This window comes from Lactuca sativa, chromosome 2 (genome assembly GCF_002870075.4).
Source record: "Lactuca sativa cultivar Salinas chromosome 2, Lsat_Salinas_v11, whole genome shotgun sequence".
NCBI lineage: Eukaryota > Viridiplantae > Streptophyta > Magnoliopsida > Asterales > Asteraceae > Lactuca > Lactuca sativa.
Genome location: NC_056624.2, coordinates 180,932,518 through 180,950,463, shown reverse-complemented (window position 1 = coordinate 180,950,463; position 17,946 = coordinate 180,932,518). Strand labels below are relative to the sequence as shown.

General features: G+C 37.0%; 3 protein-coding genes across 3 annotated transcripts; 2 read left to right on the top strand and 1 right to left on the bottom strand.

The window, feature by feature from the left end:
• Positions 1–1,224: 1,224 nt before the first annotated feature.
• Positions 1,225–3,835, top strand: LOC111876668 (uncharacterized). The gene is made up of 6 exons (XM_023873227.3): positions 1,225–1,491; positions 1,771–2,109; positions 2,194–2,339; positions 2,447–2,723; positions 2,807–3,079; positions 3,158–3,835. The coding sequence occupies exons 2-6, from the start codon at positions 1,801–1,803 to the stop codon at positions 3,635–3,637; spliced, it is 1,485 nt and encodes a 494-aa protein (XP_023728995.1). The 5' UTR covers positions 1,225–1,491; positions 1,771–1,800; the 3' UTR covers positions 3,638–3,835.
• Positions 3,836–5,335: 1,500 nt separating this feature from the next.
• Positions 5,336–7,630, top strand: LOC111876670 (uncharacterized). Its single transcript, XM_023873228.3, has 6 exons — positions 5,336–5,496; positions 5,771–6,101; positions 6,180–6,396; positions 6,482–7,019; positions 7,108–7,206; positions 7,299–7,630. The coding sequence occupies exons 1-6, from the start codon at positions 5,442–5,444 to the stop codon at positions 7,550–7,552; spliced, it is 1,494 nt and encodes a 497-aa protein (XP_023728996.1). The 5' UTR covers positions 5,336–5,441; the 3' UTR covers positions 7,553–7,630.
• A 46-nt stretch (positions 7,631–7,676) lies between these two features.
• Positions 7,677–8,567, bottom strand: LOC111876671 (tetraspanin-5). Its single transcript, XM_023873229.2, has 2 exons — positions 8,025–8,567; positions 7,677–7,940 (listed from the first exon to the last, which is right to left on the bottom strand). The coding sequence occupies exons 1-2, from the start codon at positions 8,565–8,567 to the stop codon at positions 7,677–7,679; spliced, it is 807 nt and encodes a 268-aa protein (XP_023728997.1).
• Positions 8,568–17,946: the final 9,379 nt, after the last annotated feature.

Below are 17,946 nucleotides of genomic sequence, written 5' to 3'. Positions count from 1 at the left end.
ATGATGATAAGATTCTGAATGAGTCAAAGTTTGACCAAGTGTTCCTCATATCCAATTGAATTGGTAAATACTAAATCTTATCCGGTCAACATTTATGAAAAAGTCAAATAAGATGATGATGATAAGATTTTGAATGGGTCAAAGTTTGACCAAGTGTTCCTCATATCCAATTGAATCGGTAATACTAAATCTTATACGGTTAATATTTATGAAAAAGTCAAATAAGATGATGATGATAAGATTTTGAATGGGTCAAACTTTGATCAAGTGTTCCTCATATCCAATTGAATCGCTAAATAACGAATCTGTCAATAATAATGAAAAAGTCAAATAAGATGATGATGATAAGATTTTGAATGGGTCAAAGTTTGGCCAAATGTTCCTCATATCCAATTGAATCGGTAAATACTAAATCTTATCCGATCAATATTTATGAAAAAGTCAAATAAGATGAAGATGATAAGATCTTGAATTGGTCAAAGTTTGACCAAGTGTTCCTCATATCCAATTGAATCGGTAAATACTAAATCTTATCTGGTCAACATTTATGAAAAAGTCAAATAAGATGATGATGATAAGATTTTGAATGGATCAAACTTTGACCAAGTGTTCCTCATATCCACTTGAATCGCTAAATACTAAATCTGTCAATAATAATGAAAAAGTCAAATAAGATGATGATAAGATTTTGAATGGGTCAAAGTTTGACCAAGTGTTCTTCATATCCATTTGAATCGGTCTAATACGATGTACACGTTATAAAACATTTTATATAAACTGGAAGATGCACATTGATACAGCATTCGTCTATCATGAATGTCTTGCCATTTGACTGCAAAACCTTGGTTCTCTCTCATGCTCGCTACCTCCTCCTTTGTTTTTCTTTCTATTAAAATCGAATAAGCCCAAAAATGTCTTACGTTTAATCCTAGCCCAAGTATAAGAAATCTCTATCTGTTCGTCATTTTGTTTAACAAATTTTTTATGTCATTTTGTTGATCCGCACCCGTCGCTTTGCGCGGGTAAACGGCTTTTATATATATATATATATATATATATATATATATATATATATATATATATATATATATATATATATATATATATATATATATATATATATATATATGGAAAGTCTTAAAAAAAACTTTTTTATTTTTATTTTTTTTCTAAAAGAATAAAAGAAAATCTACGTTTTCTTGATTTCATTACTACTCCTGTTCTTTTGTTTTTTCTCTGTTTCTTTTAACTCGGTGAAGACGGTGTAAAAAGAGAGTACGCAACCGAGGAAAGGGTTATGGAGTGTGCATCTCAACAGGAATTCTTTATTCGAAAAGGAATACCCTAGTGCATCTGTGCCATGAAGATTGATGCTCCTTTACCCCCATCTACTAAACGCAGTTAAATACCCAAGATTCAACAAAAATGCAATCCTCTTCAATACCCAGTATCCAAAATCTCTCCTAAATTCAAAACCCTCAGCCTAATCAGGTCAGTCTTAGTCTCAAATATGTTTATGTTATTAGTTCTTGCTTTATGATTGTGTGATTATACAAACCCACAAGATGCAAGTATTTCTTTTGATGATGGTCGTTTATAACATGTCAATCCGATCTCACTACATAATTGAAATAGACCATCTAGGGTTAACTAATTCAGTGTCAATTCGGATTTTTTTTCTTACATGCATGATTAATTGGTTATGAGCCCTAGGTTGTAAAGCTTATTTACTTTGAGTTTCTTATTGTTATATCGTGATCTTGATGACAGTGAGATTCTTAAAAGTGTTTAAAAACAAGTATGGTCAATTCAAAGATGCCTCGTAGAAGAGTTGCATTTGTGTTGATCGATGGATTGGGAGATGTTTCAATTCCAAGATTTGGATACAAAACTCCTCTAGAAGCTGCAAAAGTGCCAAACTTGGATGCCATTGCTTCTGCTGGAGTCAATGGTCTTATGGACCCAGTTGAAGTAGGTTTAGGCTGTGGAAGTGACACTGCTCATCTTTCTCTAATGGGTTATGACCCTCGAGTCTATTACCGTGGTCGAGGCGCCTTTGAATCCATGGGTGCTGGTTTGGCCATGTCACCAGGAGATATTGCTTTCAAGGTATGGGCAAATCCGTCTTTTAACTAATAAAACGTCCCTCTTTTTGTGATTGTATTGATTTTCATTTCTTTCATAATCCATCAGTCAAACTTTGCAACTCTAGATGAGAAAACGGGAGTAGTCACTAGCAGAAGGGCTGATAGGCACTTTGAAGAAGAAGGCCCCATCTTGTGTGCAGCACTTGATAAAATGAAGCTCCCATCTTTTCCCGAATATGAAGTCAGAGTCAGGTGTGTGTGTGTGTGTGTGTGTGTGTGTGTCCTCTTACTCCAAGACTTGAAGGCTTTTTGAAAATAAAAGATGTTGCAAGTTTTATGCTTTTTTAGATTTGTTTCAGGTATGCAACAGAGCACAGATGTGGGGTTGTGGTGAAAGGACCTAAACTAAGTGGAAATATATCAGGAACAGATCCATTGAAGGATAACCGTTTGCTTTTACAAGCACAAGCTCTTGATGATACAGAAGAAGCAAAACATACTGCAACAGTTATCAATGAATTATCAAAAGAAATTTCTAAAATCTTAGTTGCTCATCCCTTGAATGAAAAACGTGCTGCTCAAGGAAAAAACATTGCCAATATTGTCCTTTTACGAGGCTGTGGCATTCGAATCGAGGTATTATTATTATTATTAACTTTACATGTCAAAGTCAAACATACAATTTCATTATAAAAAAAAATACAAATAAATTATTACAGGTTCCTGCATTTGAGAAGAATCACGGACTAAGACCATGCATGGTGGCCCCCACGAAAATCATAGCTGGGCTTGGGTTATCTTTGGGTATAGACATTCTAGAAGCTTCCGGAGCCACGGGAGATTACCGAACCTTATTGACATCAAAAGCAATGGCGATAGCAAACGCGTTGTCGGCTCCTACAAAGTCTTGCCCGAATGTTTTTGTGCCAGGGGAAGATGAACACAAGCCTGGTCCATCTGATGGCTATGATTTTGGATTCCTTCATATAAAGGTGTTCCGTGTTTGTTTATTTCTGAAATGATATGATATAAATAATAAATAATAAATGACTAAATGTTATAAATTACAGGCAATAGATGATGCGGGGCATGATAAAGCGAGTGTGTTTAAAGTGAAAGGGTTGGAAGCTGTTGACAAAGCAATAGGGCAGCTTGCAAGGCTTCTTTGGGAGGCAGAGTCAAGTGGTGAATTCCAGTTTTCAGTGTGTGTCACTGGAGACCATTCTACTCCGGTTGAATATGGGGATCATAGCTTTGAGCCTGTTCCATTTACGTTATGTCGGTTGAAAGATTATGTGGGTGCAGTTGGTGGTGAATCCGTGGTTTTACAAACTTCTCTTGATACGTTTCCACTTCCGGTTATTAAATCCGGTGAAGATTTATCAGATGATGTGGTGGAAGAAGAGGAAGGGAGTCAACAGAATCGAGCATTTTCCGGCGATTCGGTTTGGAAGTTGGATGAGTTAGCGGTGGCAAGGGGTTGTCTTGGGCGGTTTCCAGGGAGTGAAATGATGGGAATTATAAAGAAGTTTGTTCAACTTGATGTATGATCTTCAGGAAGGAAGGTATGGAGCTTCAAGAATAACACAATTGTAGGATGATTGGAATGTTCTGTGAGTTATGCTCATTTCCTGTGACCTCTTTTTCTTTTCACTGGTTGATGTAATTGTCATCGTGTTTATAACCTATGCCAAGCTTTTGTGAAATACTTGCCATAAATTTTCAAGATTGAAAAATATTGGCTTGTATGAATAGTCCCATAGATCATTGAATCAACTTATGAAATACTTGTTTTTTTAGATAACTAAGTCGTGACACAATCACCCACATTTCATTTTCTAAAAAACTTGTCTTCAAGATTTCTGTTTAGAGTTGACAATTCAAGTACCAATTTCCAATATTTGTTTTGGGTTGAGACTAATTTTTCCTGTACAAGGAAATCACAAACTACACCAACCTACATTTCTAAGATTTATAAGTTAAGACTTTCGTTGCTTAGTTAAAATATACAAATTTTGAACTCTAATAGGTTAACATTCGGGTTTTTTTTTTTTTTTTTTTTTTTTTTTTTTTTAAATTTATTTATTGTGTTAAACTATCAATGTATTTAAATGGATGGCAGAAGAAACAGAAAAAAAATGGTTTGTTAGGAGAGAACGGAAAAGCATTCAGTAACAATCTTAATTTTATTAAAAAAAAATTTCTCAAATTCTTAATAAAATTTAACAATACTCAAGAAGTGAATAATTCGAATGACAAATATATATTATAATAGTTCTAAACTACTAAATGCTTAAGGGAAATAGAAATATTGAATAAAAAATGGAGGTAAAACCCTTAAAATAGCCTCCATTGGAGACCTTTATTTTCGTAGGTGAATCCATATAAGGCCCATTTCAATATCCCCTCACTCTCAATTGCAGTGATCGAATGAGTGATTGACCAATTGGCGGACGGGTTGTAGGAAGGCTTTCTTATGAAAGAATGAAATCTCATTGCTTGGTATTTTTTCTCCAACAAGGCTCCATATTAGATTTCCTGAGCTTAAATTTTTGACTTTGATCTGACCATACTAAATTGCGACTTGGTATTTCATGTCCGACCCTTGTATTTGGGCTCTAACCACATGATGGAGGAATATACAAAATAGAATGGCCGATTACTAGATAAGGAAAAACACTAAAAAAAAAGTCTCTGTTTTTAAAAGAAAAAAAAAAGTCTCAAATTCATATTAAGTTTAATAATACTCAAGGCATAAATAATTCTAATGAAATCCGTAAAATGACTCGGAAATTAGGGATAACCCGTTGGATTAATGACTGGTTTCTAGTGAACCGGGCCGCTAGTGGGCCCAGATTAGCCATTTAAGCTCGTGGTACTAATAAGGCCGAGACAGCAATTCGACGGACCACCAATCAATATGTGTACTGTGTAGGTTGGACTTTTGAGGTGACCTTGCATTATTATTCTGATACCTTTTTGTAATCAAATTCTTTATTTAATCTGTTTTTTTTTCTTCTAAAACAATTGTCAAGCAAAATAATAATCTTTTATGCCATTTACTATTTTACTTTCCATTTTTTTATATAATAAAAAAACAAAAAGGAAATGATATCGTACGTGGTCCTCCGTCTTATACGCATTTGTATTGTACGTTAAGTGAATGCAATTCTATAATGCATGAAAAATGGCATCTGGTGGTCATGGCGGCGTATTCGATAGGGAAGTGGTCACATGCCATCAAATGCCATCTTTATTATTACAATCTTATTCAATGCCAAAACCACTTCTTCAACCCCTATTCAACTTAGTCAAGTTTAGTAGCTCACTACCAACTTCCACACCCCTGCAACAATGTCTCCTTCTCTTTCTTTTTCGGTAAATCGGAGCCCTAAATTTTCATTCCAAGGTAAAGAAAAACAACACACATGCTCTTCATCTATTTGTACTGATATCAACTCTTCTTTGATTTATTTGTGGTGGATTTTGATCCAGTTTGGTAGAAGATGTTTTTTTTTTTTTTATTTTTTTTTATTTTGGGTCGTTTGATTTTACAGTTCATATGATTAGGTTAAAGCTACGCTTATTCAAATCAATTTGCTTCTAACTGTACGATCTTATATCGACTTAAGATAAGAATCCAATAGCCAAACTTATTTTCTTCTTTCTTCTTCCCCTTTCAGGTGAGGTGAAAAAACATGGAAATTCGTTGTTTAATGCAAATCCCAATCATTTAAAATTCTCATTTCGAGAAAAACCAGTATCAACGACACTTACTCCACATGCTGTCGCAACAGAAATCCCTACGCATTGGTATAATATCATCGCCGACCTCCCCATCAAACCTCCCCCATTTCTGCATCCAAAGACGTTTGCACCATTGCAACCGCAAGACCTATCTCATCTTTTTCCCGATGAACTGATTAAGCAGGAGGCAAGCAATGAACGATTCATTGTGATTCCTGATGAAGTTATCGATGTTTACAGGCTTTGGCGCCCTACCCCTCTTATCAGGTCGGTTTTTCTTCTAGAATATTCTTCCATATATATAAAAGATATCATATTTTTGAATTGTTCTGAGTTTTGATTTAGAGCCAAGAGATTGGAGAAACTACTTGATACACCCGCAAGAATTTATTACAAATATGAAGGTGTAAGTCCAGCCGGTTCACACAAACCAAACACCGCTGTCCCTCAGGTTTGGTACAATGCACAACAAGGTGTCAAGAACGTTGTCACTGAAACAGGTGCAGGTCAATGGGGGTGTTCTTTAGCGTTTGCTTCCAGCCTATTTGGGCTCAACTGTGAAGTGAGTAATGAGTTTCTCTTAGAGCTAGCTTCTTCATTTTAGTGTTGGTTAAAACTTATGGTTTAATTTCAATTTTAATTTGCAGGTGTGGCAAGTTAGGGCTTCTTATGATCAGAAACCATATCGGAAACTGATGATGCAAACATGGGGAGCTAAAGTTCATCCCTCTCCTTCAAGCATCACGGAGTCAGGCCGGAGAATCCTTGAAATGGATCCGTTAAGTCCAGGGAGCTTGGGGATTGCCATTTCAGAGGCTGTGGAGGTTGCAGGTCTTAACCAAGATACCAAGTATTGCTTAGGAAGTGTTCTGAATCATGTTTTGTTACATCAGACTGTTATTGGGGAAGAATGTATTAAGCAGATGGAGGATTTAGGGGAGACTCCTGACGTCATCATTGGTTGTACGGGTGGTGGGTCCAATTTTGCAGGGCTCTGTTTCCCTTTTATCCGGGAAAGACTCAAAGGAAAAATCAACCCTGTTATAAGAGCTGTCGAGCCTACTGCTTGCCCTTCATTGACCAAAGGTGTTTATGCTTATGATTATGGAGATACTGCTCAATTGACTCCATTGATGAAGATGCATACACTCGGTCATGATTTCATTCCTGACCCTATTCATTCCGGTATAACTCTTTCTGATTTCTTGATATAATAACTCAGAAAGATGCTCTTTGTGGTTAAAATGAACCATAACTTCACCTAATTTTGCAGGAGGGTTGAGGTATCATGGAATGGCGCCACTGATTTCACACATCTATGAATTAGGTTTCATGGAAGCAATCGCAATTCCACAGATTGAGTGCTTTCGAGGTACAATTACTTTCAATTTTGTAATCTTTCGTCTATCAATTTTGTTATTTTGAGACCTAACGTGTTGAATTGGATGAAACGAACTGGTTTAGGGGCCATACAATTTGCTCGATCAGAAGGACTGATACCAGCACCGGAGCCTACACATGCCATAGCCGCAGCAATACGAGAAGCCCTTCACTGCAAAGAGAGCGGCGAATCAAAAGTGATATTAATGGCAATGTGTGGCCATGGCCATTTTGACCTTCCTGCTTACGAGAAATACTTACAGGGCGCCATGGTTGATTTGTCTTTCTCAGAAGACAAAATGCAAGCTTCTCTCGCCAATATCCCACATTTAACCTAAAATCTTACACCTTTTGTCTTTTTGGTTAATAAAAACAATCATAAACTCAATAAATTTACACTAATTCACATTACAATACATATTTGTTAGAATCATAATTCAACAGAACCACACCACACCCTGTTTATTCAAAACCCCCCATTGAAGAAAACAGATTGGCTATGAAGAGGAATACGCCGGCAATAGTCAAATATATACCAACCTTGTCTTGATTTGTTATATACGTCGCCATGCGGGCAGCTTTACACGAATCACAATCAAAACATTTGACATGCTTTGGTTTATTCAATGTCGCATTCGCCCATTTTAAGCAATCATCGTTTTCGCTTACACTCCCCAACTCAAACATTTTGCGTGCACATTTTGGCGGAGGCACACAACACCCTTCCTGAAACCCTTATCCCGTTACATCAACATAACGATGACGATGGATAAAATGAAATGAAAAGGATGTGAAGGATTTGAAACATACCCTGAAAAATTCGTAGTAATTTTCTATTTTCCAGTCGTCGTCTTTGTCAAGGAACTTTTCAGGTCCACGATCTTCTTCACAAAACTTAATCTCCGTCAAACACTCATCAACCATCGGCCACACGTTGTCGGCAACCATGGCTTCGATAAGCATCGGCTTATATTTTTCATCTAGAGGTGAATCCTCCTTATAAACATCATCGAAAACGGCTGATGTCGATTTTCTGATCCACCCGAACATAAGCAAACGCCAAACGACAATGACCATGACGTAAAGAAGTCCGATGTTGACCAAGAAAGTAAAGAGCCATTGAAAGAATTTGACTTTACAACATACGATTCCGACGAGGCCTAGGAGGCATGTAACCAAGACGCCGGTCATCAAATATGTTGGCCATAACACAGTGTCCTCTAAACATGTTTCGGTATGGAGAGCCACCATACGTACGCCGATTTCTAAAGCCCGTCTGCCTAGCAGATATATTGAACCGGCGGTGCCACCCATTAGCCAAATGGTCAGCAATATTCGTGCAAACAATCCCATTTTTTTTTTCTTTTTTATCAGTGTCGATAAGAGAGAAATGTGTGTCCTGTTATGTCCCTTATGGAGAAAATTTACATTTGCGAATTGACATAGAAAATGAATAACGGATGCTCGTAAATTTTGTTAGTGTATAGAAGTTTTGATACTTTGGTAAAATATGTTTTTATTATCCGAATCGTCCTCTCACCCTCTATCTATCTTCCTCCAAATCGGGATCAGTGTTTGATGTCCCTAAGGGTATGTGTTGTTTTCCTAAAAGATTGGGATTAATGTTTGATGAACGATGACCGATTATAACTTTTAAACAATTTAGAAAGTGTTGATATTTGTCAAGGATGTTGACTGGTTCGTTTATTGATGACGTGTAGATAGTGCTCGATGCATGTGATTTTATTTTTTGTCTATTTGATGCCCAAGCATTAGCTAGGGAGTTATTAGATACGTGATTACGTTCTAGTCGACCGTTTTGCTTGTATGTAACGCCTTTAAATCGTCAACCAATACTTTTCATTTCTCTAGCTTTGATTTGAGAAATATGTTTCAATTGAGTGTTCGTTGTTGTAGGATTTAGTCTGCTTCAAAAAATTTAGGGTAAAATTGAATAAAGTCATTATATTTACATTATTTTCTGATTTTGAAACTATGTTTGTTTATTTTGTTGCGATTAAGACACTGAATTTTTTAGCTTTTTCCAGTCTTGACCACTTTTTTTTTTTTTTTTTTTTTTTTTTTTTTTTTTTTTTTTTTTTTTGAACCGGCAAATACAAATATACTAATCTACTCCTAAACTAACACCTAATTCCACCTATGTCCACGACGGGACTTGAACCCTCGACCTCAAAGAGGGAGGGCACCACCTGATACCGCTGGGTTAGAAGCCCTTTGGTCAGTCTTGACCACTTAACCGGTTTTTAGATTGCCGATGAACGTGACATGTTGACATGATAGTCCTTGACAAGAAGTAGGTACATAACTACATATGTGAAGCTAGGTTAAGGTAACAACCATTTTTCTTTCATTATTTTCTCTTCTTTTCTTTTACCGGGAACTGCCAGCATCACTATGTAACCACCATCGTCAACAGCTAAGTGGTGGTTGTGTAAGAACCCTAGATGTAGTAAGCATTGTAATCATATTCTCAAGAATTATATGCTAAATTCATGGTTGAATTGTTAGAATGGAAAGATGATGAATATGATCCCGAGACGGGTGAAATGTGGAATTGATAAAATTGATTTAGTAATTGGATGGATTTAGCTGTATGGGTAAATTATACGTGAGTTAAGTTCGATGTAAGTTTGGTCATGTACAAGTGACTTTGTAAATGGAGTCATGATAATTCATTCTATGTTCTAGTTTGTAAGTTAAATCCAAAACATTCAACCATAATACACAAGAAATTTGTGATTATTGGGGTTAAATTTTCTGTTGTCCTAGTTTTCACTAAAACTATTGAGTATTTTTATGGTATTTCAGATTTAGCAAACATGTTTTGTTCAAAATGGTTTGAGCATTTTTGGTGGTTTGTTTGGTCTAGTTTTTTTTTTTTTTTTTAATTTTTTTTTATTATTTTTATTTTATTTTATGTAGAGCTTTTATACTTATCTATCTAACTAGAAGTTAGATATTCATTCTCTCTCTTCAATCAAAAAACTCTTTATTGTGTTACATAAATTTATGTTGTTCTAATTGCTATTTTTCTTAAATCGTGCAATTTTACCTTTCTGAATTCAATGATCGGTTTTGTTAGTTATAATATGAAGATTTGTACTCAAATTGTTATAGAGTGATACTGTTAATATACCATTGGTTTGTGTTGATAAGAGTTTTTTATAGTGTGGTTTGTTGTTTATGTGTAATGATTCAAGTTTAATGTCTTTATCGTGATATGTAAAATGGAAAAGGATAAATAGTAGAACCAAGTCGTTTAAATCATACTTAAGCTTCATAACGGGGGTGGAATTATTAATCAAGAAATTAAGTTATATTGAGTTCTCCCACATCGGCATATGAGGAAACTTATAACCCGTTAATAAAGTCATCCAACAGATGAGTTGCCACCGGGCTTGGTTGCGCTTGCCTATAACCCAAGTGGGGGTATCAAAGTGGGTCGGACTGTGATTTGGGTCATTCGGTTGGGTCTGCTGCGCATTATCTGGCTTGCCCGTTCCAAGTCGAGAGTTGATTCATGTGGCTTGAGTGAAGGCTTGGGTCACTTGGAGCTTAGAGTAGGGGACAACGCGTTAGGCTGGCTTCACAGAGCTGCGATAACCCCTCGCTCCCGACAGTGGAAGGATTACAAGCCTCGGCTCTTCAGTCCCATCTAGCCGGCTGCTCTCAATCAAATGGACACCCATTTTTTGTCTTAAATTAAAATAAACAACATACACAGCCTTTCTGCATATTTATAATAATTATTTATTAGATAGTAAGAAATCGTATCAGTGCTTAGAAAGGCTTGCTTCTCTTCATATTTATACAGAACTACTCATTGGTTTTTTTATTTTTCATTAAAGAAGTTATATGGGATGAATTTGCATTATAAGGAAATAAAGAAAGGCTGCTTGGAATTCCAAATGTTCGTGAATTGTATGGCATGTCGAGCAACAACAAAAAAATTTATATTCATCATATTTTTCTCAAGGAGGTGCATCACAAAAAAAATAATAACAATAATAGACCAACAATATTCAGTCTCACAATCCAAATAGTACAAAAATTCGCAAACAGAAGAATATGACTCCCTACCCTTTCTTCTCCTCGATCTCCCTACCTCGTTTCTCTGCACTCTCCCTCGTTTGTCTCCTTCTCGACGCCACATAAGGGTTGGGGAGGAGTTTATATGATCCCAAGATGCCGTAGAGGGCAAGGAAAGTGGGTTGAATCTAAATCTGGAAAGGATATGGGCTAAAATCCCGTATTTTGCATGAAAATTCCTAGTTTACACTAATGATACCTGATATTTGTGCACTTGAAAAAAATTCCTCAAATCCCATTTTGAGTTAAATAACCAATCCTTTCTGGAAATTCAGATCACCCCCTGAACTTTTGAAATTGATAATTTTAACCCATTTGGCTTTTTCGGTAACAAATTTGGTACTTTCAGATTTTGGCAAAAGACACCCCTTTCCTTTCATTAATTCAGTTTCAATAAATTTAATATAATTTAATTATTTTTAATAAATCCCAAAACTAATTAAATTCTTTTAATATCATTTAACTATTATTTATATTAAAAAATCTTTCAAATCTATTTTTAAATTTAAACTAATTACAGAAATCATCCATCGTACAAATGTCAAAATGTATGTCCAATCCATACTTTCAAAAATTAACATGGATCGTCTCTCGTTTGATTAGAAGTTGCACATTTCATCCCTTATTAGTTTAATTTTACACACTTCATCCATTACATGAAATGACTATAGCGTCATTTTCAATTTATTTGTGATATTTCTATTATTTTTAATTAAAATTGTGATCTGCCTAACCTTTTTATAACTATACACCAAATATTTATATATATATATATATATATATATATATATATATATATATATATATATATATATATATATAGAGAGAGAGAGAGAGAGAGAGAGAGAGTTAGGTTATATTGTTTCTAGTAACTATTGTGTGCCAGAATGCACAGATCTGGACCACTGGATGAATAGAATCAACAGTCATGATCTGAGGGTCTATGATATTACCATAGGGTAGCATGTATCATATAATCACACAAATTTCAGCAAAAAGGTATGTTAGTCGATTAACCTATTTTAAAAAAAGAAATTTTCGGATTTTAAGGGATGGGAAATCGTGTTCAAACGGAAATTATACCATCAAATTACTTCTCATACCGGCTTTGAAGAATTTGAAAACAAAATTTGGCATCTGTACTTCTCATACCTGAATCGACAATCCAAGGGACGATCACGAGAATTCGAGGTTTGTAAAGCAAAATCGACCAGTGTGGTAAAGGTAATTGGATGTGCATAGCAGGGTGGTGGTGGTGTTGACTTTTTACCTCTCTCCCACTCGATCTTTCTCTGTGGAAACGGTGCATCGGGAGTGAGGGTCTTCAGTGGAGATGGATAAAAAGCCCAGAGAGCAAGAATGAAGCCCCATTGAAACTGTTTTACCGTCGATTCTGATTTCAAAAAGGAATTGTTTTAATCGAAGAAGGAGATAGAAGATGGTCAATTGTAAAATCAGAAATTAGCAGGAGGAAATTTACCGTCGATTGTAGAGATCGAGTTTACATATTCGATTTCACCTCATATGTTGCGACACCATCATCGTCGGTGCAAGGGACCAACACCGGAAAAACAAAGGGATTGGTGGCTGCAGGTGGAGGGTCGTCGGTGAAGAGGGTGTTTACCAGGATCGACAAGGGAAGAACACAATACCCTAGGATGAAGGATTTTTTGCTTGGGTGGAAGTCGGCATTTTATGGTGACGATGATGAAACGAACGATGATTTTTTAAGGGTTTATAAACTAATTATCTTGATTAAATGCTATTAAAGGAAAATTGACCCATTATTTTAGGGATTATAATTTTGGAATATAATTAATTGTACATACATAATGACTAAATTACCCTTTATTATTTAATTAATGATTTCTTTTTTCTTAAATTCTGATTGGTGCATTTAGGCACACAATATTTGCTAGAAACATTTGAACCTATATATATATATATATTTGTTCTCTTTTTGTTGAATAACACTTAACTACCACCACCATCGAAAATTTGCACCCTATTTGAAAACTGCACAACCACCACCATAAACCCTCTTGACCATCGCCACCATAAACCTGTGAAATCCATCTTTTTATTACACTAATTCTGAAACTTCACGAATCAAATTTTGTGAAAGACTTTCTTCCTATTAGTCTAACAGGTTGTCAATATAAAATTGTTGATAAAATGTTAGTTAATAGGTTGAGCACTTTGATTGATGACTTGGTTAGTATGAAGCAATTTGTGTGCATTAAAGGGCGTCATATATTGGCTAGCCCAATTGTAACGACCCACATTATACAAACATCGAATCTAAGAGAAATATCATAGTTTTTTTACAAGTGTGAAATTTTACTAAAATTAAAACACTTTACTTCCCAGGAATAATCGTGGGTTTACAATAAAAATCTACATACAAATTAGAACAACAAGAAAAGTACATACATAAGATCCTACTATCTAAGCCTTCCTTGTGCTTCTGTCTTCTATTCTGGTACCACGGCTGCTACAATCTGAAATCTGCAGCATCAAACACAAATTGTTTGGTGAGTTATTCTTCTATCTTTTCTTATCTATATTTCCTTATCTTTCTCATACTCTATCATCTGACTCTTTCTCTTAATAGCATACACCGTTATTCTTTTTTCTTCTTCCGTCTATCTCTTTCTATGTCACCTACTTTGTTTCTCATACTCTACTATTAGCCTCTTCTCATGCTCTTTTTATGCTCCAATGACACTCTATCTATGTCTCTTCTCTACTATGTTCCATATTCTATCTCTTCTCTACTCTTTCTTCTCTATCTATTGCTCTACTCATTTCTATCTTTTAACATGCCTTCACATGCTCTGCTTACTCTTCATTTCTCTCTATTCTCAACTTTAATGCCTCAATATTCTTTTCTCATCTGGACTCAACGATCACATCTCATACTTAGTCTCATCTATATTCTAATGGAAACAACAACCGAATAACCCTACTGGGTATTCTCATTCGGTCTTACTTCCATCTCTTATGATCCCTCGTGGATCCTTAATCTTTCTTCTTACTACTGAATCCCTCACGAATTCCTTACTCTTAATCCTTCACGAGTTACATCTAAGTTCTTACAAAGAACTCTCTTATCTTGTTTCTCTCGAAGATCCTTTCTCTATATTCTCTAACTGTGAGAACAAGGATTGTGTGGAAAAGGTTTGAAAACACAAATCTTGAGATAAAACACAACAATGGTTGCTAATAATTCTTTCAATCAAGTCTGGATGAAATCGTCAAGCCTAGAAGATAATAACTCAACAATGTGCTTAGGATAAGTAAGTAAGTAATAAAAGTATAATCAAGAACAAATATAATGAGAGTAAAAATGGTTAACTGAATGATTCTTGATTTTTATATTTCAAAGGTGAAAAACGGTGAGGAATTACACAGGGAATGGTCATGTATGTACTAGCTCAGGACTAATCATATGAGGAGATATTTGTACTAAAATCTTGTAACGACATGATTTTTCAAATAAATTTTTCATTTTTAATTTCATAAAACACATGTCATTTTATATAAAACACCATAATAGTCAACAAATTTCAAAACATTATATCAAATCCAGGATCCACAATCATAGCTCAATGTCCAGAGTGTGTGTGTACAATCACGTCGGTGCCTTCCCGCGATCCTCGAAAGTACCTGAAACACATAACACATAACACGGTAAGCACGAATGCTTAGTGAGTTCCCCAAAATACCACATGCATATAAATTAGCCACTCAAGGCTGTGACCTTCCGGTCAATATGTCTCAGTGGACACAACTCTGGTAGACCTTTCGGCCCTACCTTGATGACCTTCTGGTCCTGCTCTATTGACCTTCCGGCCCAACCCTTTTGACCTTCCGGTCCAAACCAGGCAACTCATAACATAGCATTTCACATGTCACATATAAGCACATACGACCTTCCGGTCACACATAATTACCACTCTAGGTAAGGTATAACGAGAAGACTCACCTCTAACTATCTCGGAATAATCTCAAACTCAAATCTCCGGTCTAGCCTCCGTCTAATACACATAAACATAAATTCTTATTTAATAACAGCACTCATTAAGCTAGACCACCCCCTCGCCTTTATGCTCTCTCAGAAGGGTAAAAGACGATTTTACCCCTTCGTGAGTCCAAAAGTCCATTTGTTGACCGAAACCTAAAAGTCAACGCCTGCGAGTACGCTGCGCGTACCATATCCCTACGTTGGGCGTACTCGTTTACTTCACTGATATCGGGCTAATCAAACCCTACGCCCCGCGTACTGGGATTTACGCTCAACGTATGTCCAAGTTTTACTATTTTCTCACTTATGGTCTTAATCAGTTAAGACCTTGGCTCAAAATACATATTTGGACCCCCTACAGCCTCCTAATCCATAAAGTCGAAGACTTTACGCCTTTCATGGCTGGTTTGGCTTTAAACACTCAAAACCTTCATCCATGTAACACCCAGAATCAGGAAGACCAGGAAAGGAAAGAAAAGCCCTAAGTCAAAGGAGTCAACTCATCGAGTCCAAGGAGGAACTCGACGAGTCGGAGCGTGACCCGTGTCGCGGATTAAGTGACCGACTCGGTGAGTCAGGGAGACTGACTCGGTGAGTCTGGTCTGGGTTGGGAAACTCTAATTTTTGGACTTGGTACCCTATTTAAGCATCATTTCAGGCCTCCACCCTAGCCTCCATCACTCCCTTTACCTACTCTCGAAACCCTAAGCCTCCATTATAGTGCTCTCAAGCTTTCTTTGCCATTTTTGGGTGCTTTGAAGCTAAAATGAAGAAAGGAACCTTTGGTGATTCAAGAATTGGCAGTAGATTCTGAGTTGGTGTGATATTTCAGATCATTTGAAGGTATGAAGCTCATACCTTGGCTGTTATTCATTTAGATCCTCTTTCCTAGTTAGATTTTATCATTTTTGGGGCCATTTCCAAGGACAATTCGTGTATTGTGCCTTGGTGAGCAAAGAGAACTTCATATCTAGGTTTGTATTGGCCCAGAAACCCATAAAGTATCAGTCTTTAGTGTATTGGTGAAGCATGTTTGTCTCAAACCCTAGCCCTAGAGTGTTTCAAGCCTATAACTCCTTGGTTTCACGTAAAGTTTGCAACTTTACATAAAGGGTGGGCCTTAGAAGTGTGGATCTACTGTTTGGAACCATGCATGGCTCGAAAAGTCACTGTATGGATTAAGAACTAAAGCGACTCGACGAGTCACATGGGTGGACTCGGCGAGTTGTATGAAGATGGGCAGGAAATCACCGAGTTCGAAGAACAACTCGGCGAGTCTGTTGAAGGTTGCCTTGGACTCGACGAGTCTGTTCTTGGACTTGGCGAGTCTGGTCGCAGAACCCCAATCTTTTCTTGTTATGATGCAGATCAGTGAGTTGAGTGGTGACTCGGTGGGTTCGGTCAGGATGGGACTCGGAGATCGTTGAACTCGATGAGTCTTGGGGTGACTCGGTGAGTTGAGTGGTATTTTGAAGGATTGTGAGTTTAAGAACTCAGCGAGTTTACGGGTTGACTCGGCGAGTAGAGTCAACTGGAAGGTTGATTTTGACCAGGAATTTGACTTTGACCAGAGTTGACTTAGTTTGACTTCTAGAGTTCAGTTTAGGCTAAGTGTTATTACTGGTATTAGTAGCTCAGGGAGCTAGAGGAGCAATATTTCGGAGAGTCGTCAGATAGCAACCAGAGGGTTATTGGTCGAGTTCAGCAGTTCAGGTGAGTTTTCCTTCCAGTAGGAACGGGTCTACGACCACAATGCCGACCCGTCTAGTTAGCAGTAGTTTCCGGACTCCGGACTGATGCAGTTGTTCAATGTGCTTGATATCTTTGTGATTCAAGCATGTTTTTGTGTTATGTGTTCCAGACTTCGGTCCGATGCAGTATGCAGTATATGTGTTCATGCTAATTGATATGTTTATGCTAAGTTATGTTCAGTTAGTCCGGGTTTCGGTCCGATGCAGTTAGCCGGACTTCGGTCTGATGCAAGGGGCAAGGCCCCAGTTAGTCTGGGCTTCGGTCTAATGCAATTAGCCGGACTTCGGTCCAATGCAGGGGGCAAGGCCCCAGTTAGTCCGGGCTTCGGCCCGATGCAGTTAGCTGGACTTCGGTCCGATGCAGGGGGCAAGGCCCAGTTAGTCCGGGCTTCGGCCCGATGCAGTTTTCAGATTTCGGTCCGATGCAGGGGGCAAGGCCCCAGTTAGTCCGAACTTCGGTCTGATATAATGGGCAAGGCCCAATATGTGCTTTATATGTTATTGTATGGTATGTGGTAGTTTGGGGGAGCTCACTAAGCTTCGTGCTTAAAGTTTTCAGTTTTGGTTTCAGGTACTTTCGATAGCGTAGGGAAGAGCTCGGGATGATTGCATGGAACGCACCATATTTAGTCAGCCTGGGATGTTTCACTCAGATAATAAGATTATGTTTTGAATTAATACTCTGATTTTATGTTAAGAATTATGTCATGGTTTGACAATCATGGTTTAAGTAATGTTATTTAAACGAAATTTTTAGTTATGATTTTTGGGTTGTTACAATCCATTTTCTTCCTTAAGCTCATATCCCATGCATGGTTAGTTCTTAATGACCAAGATTGGATTT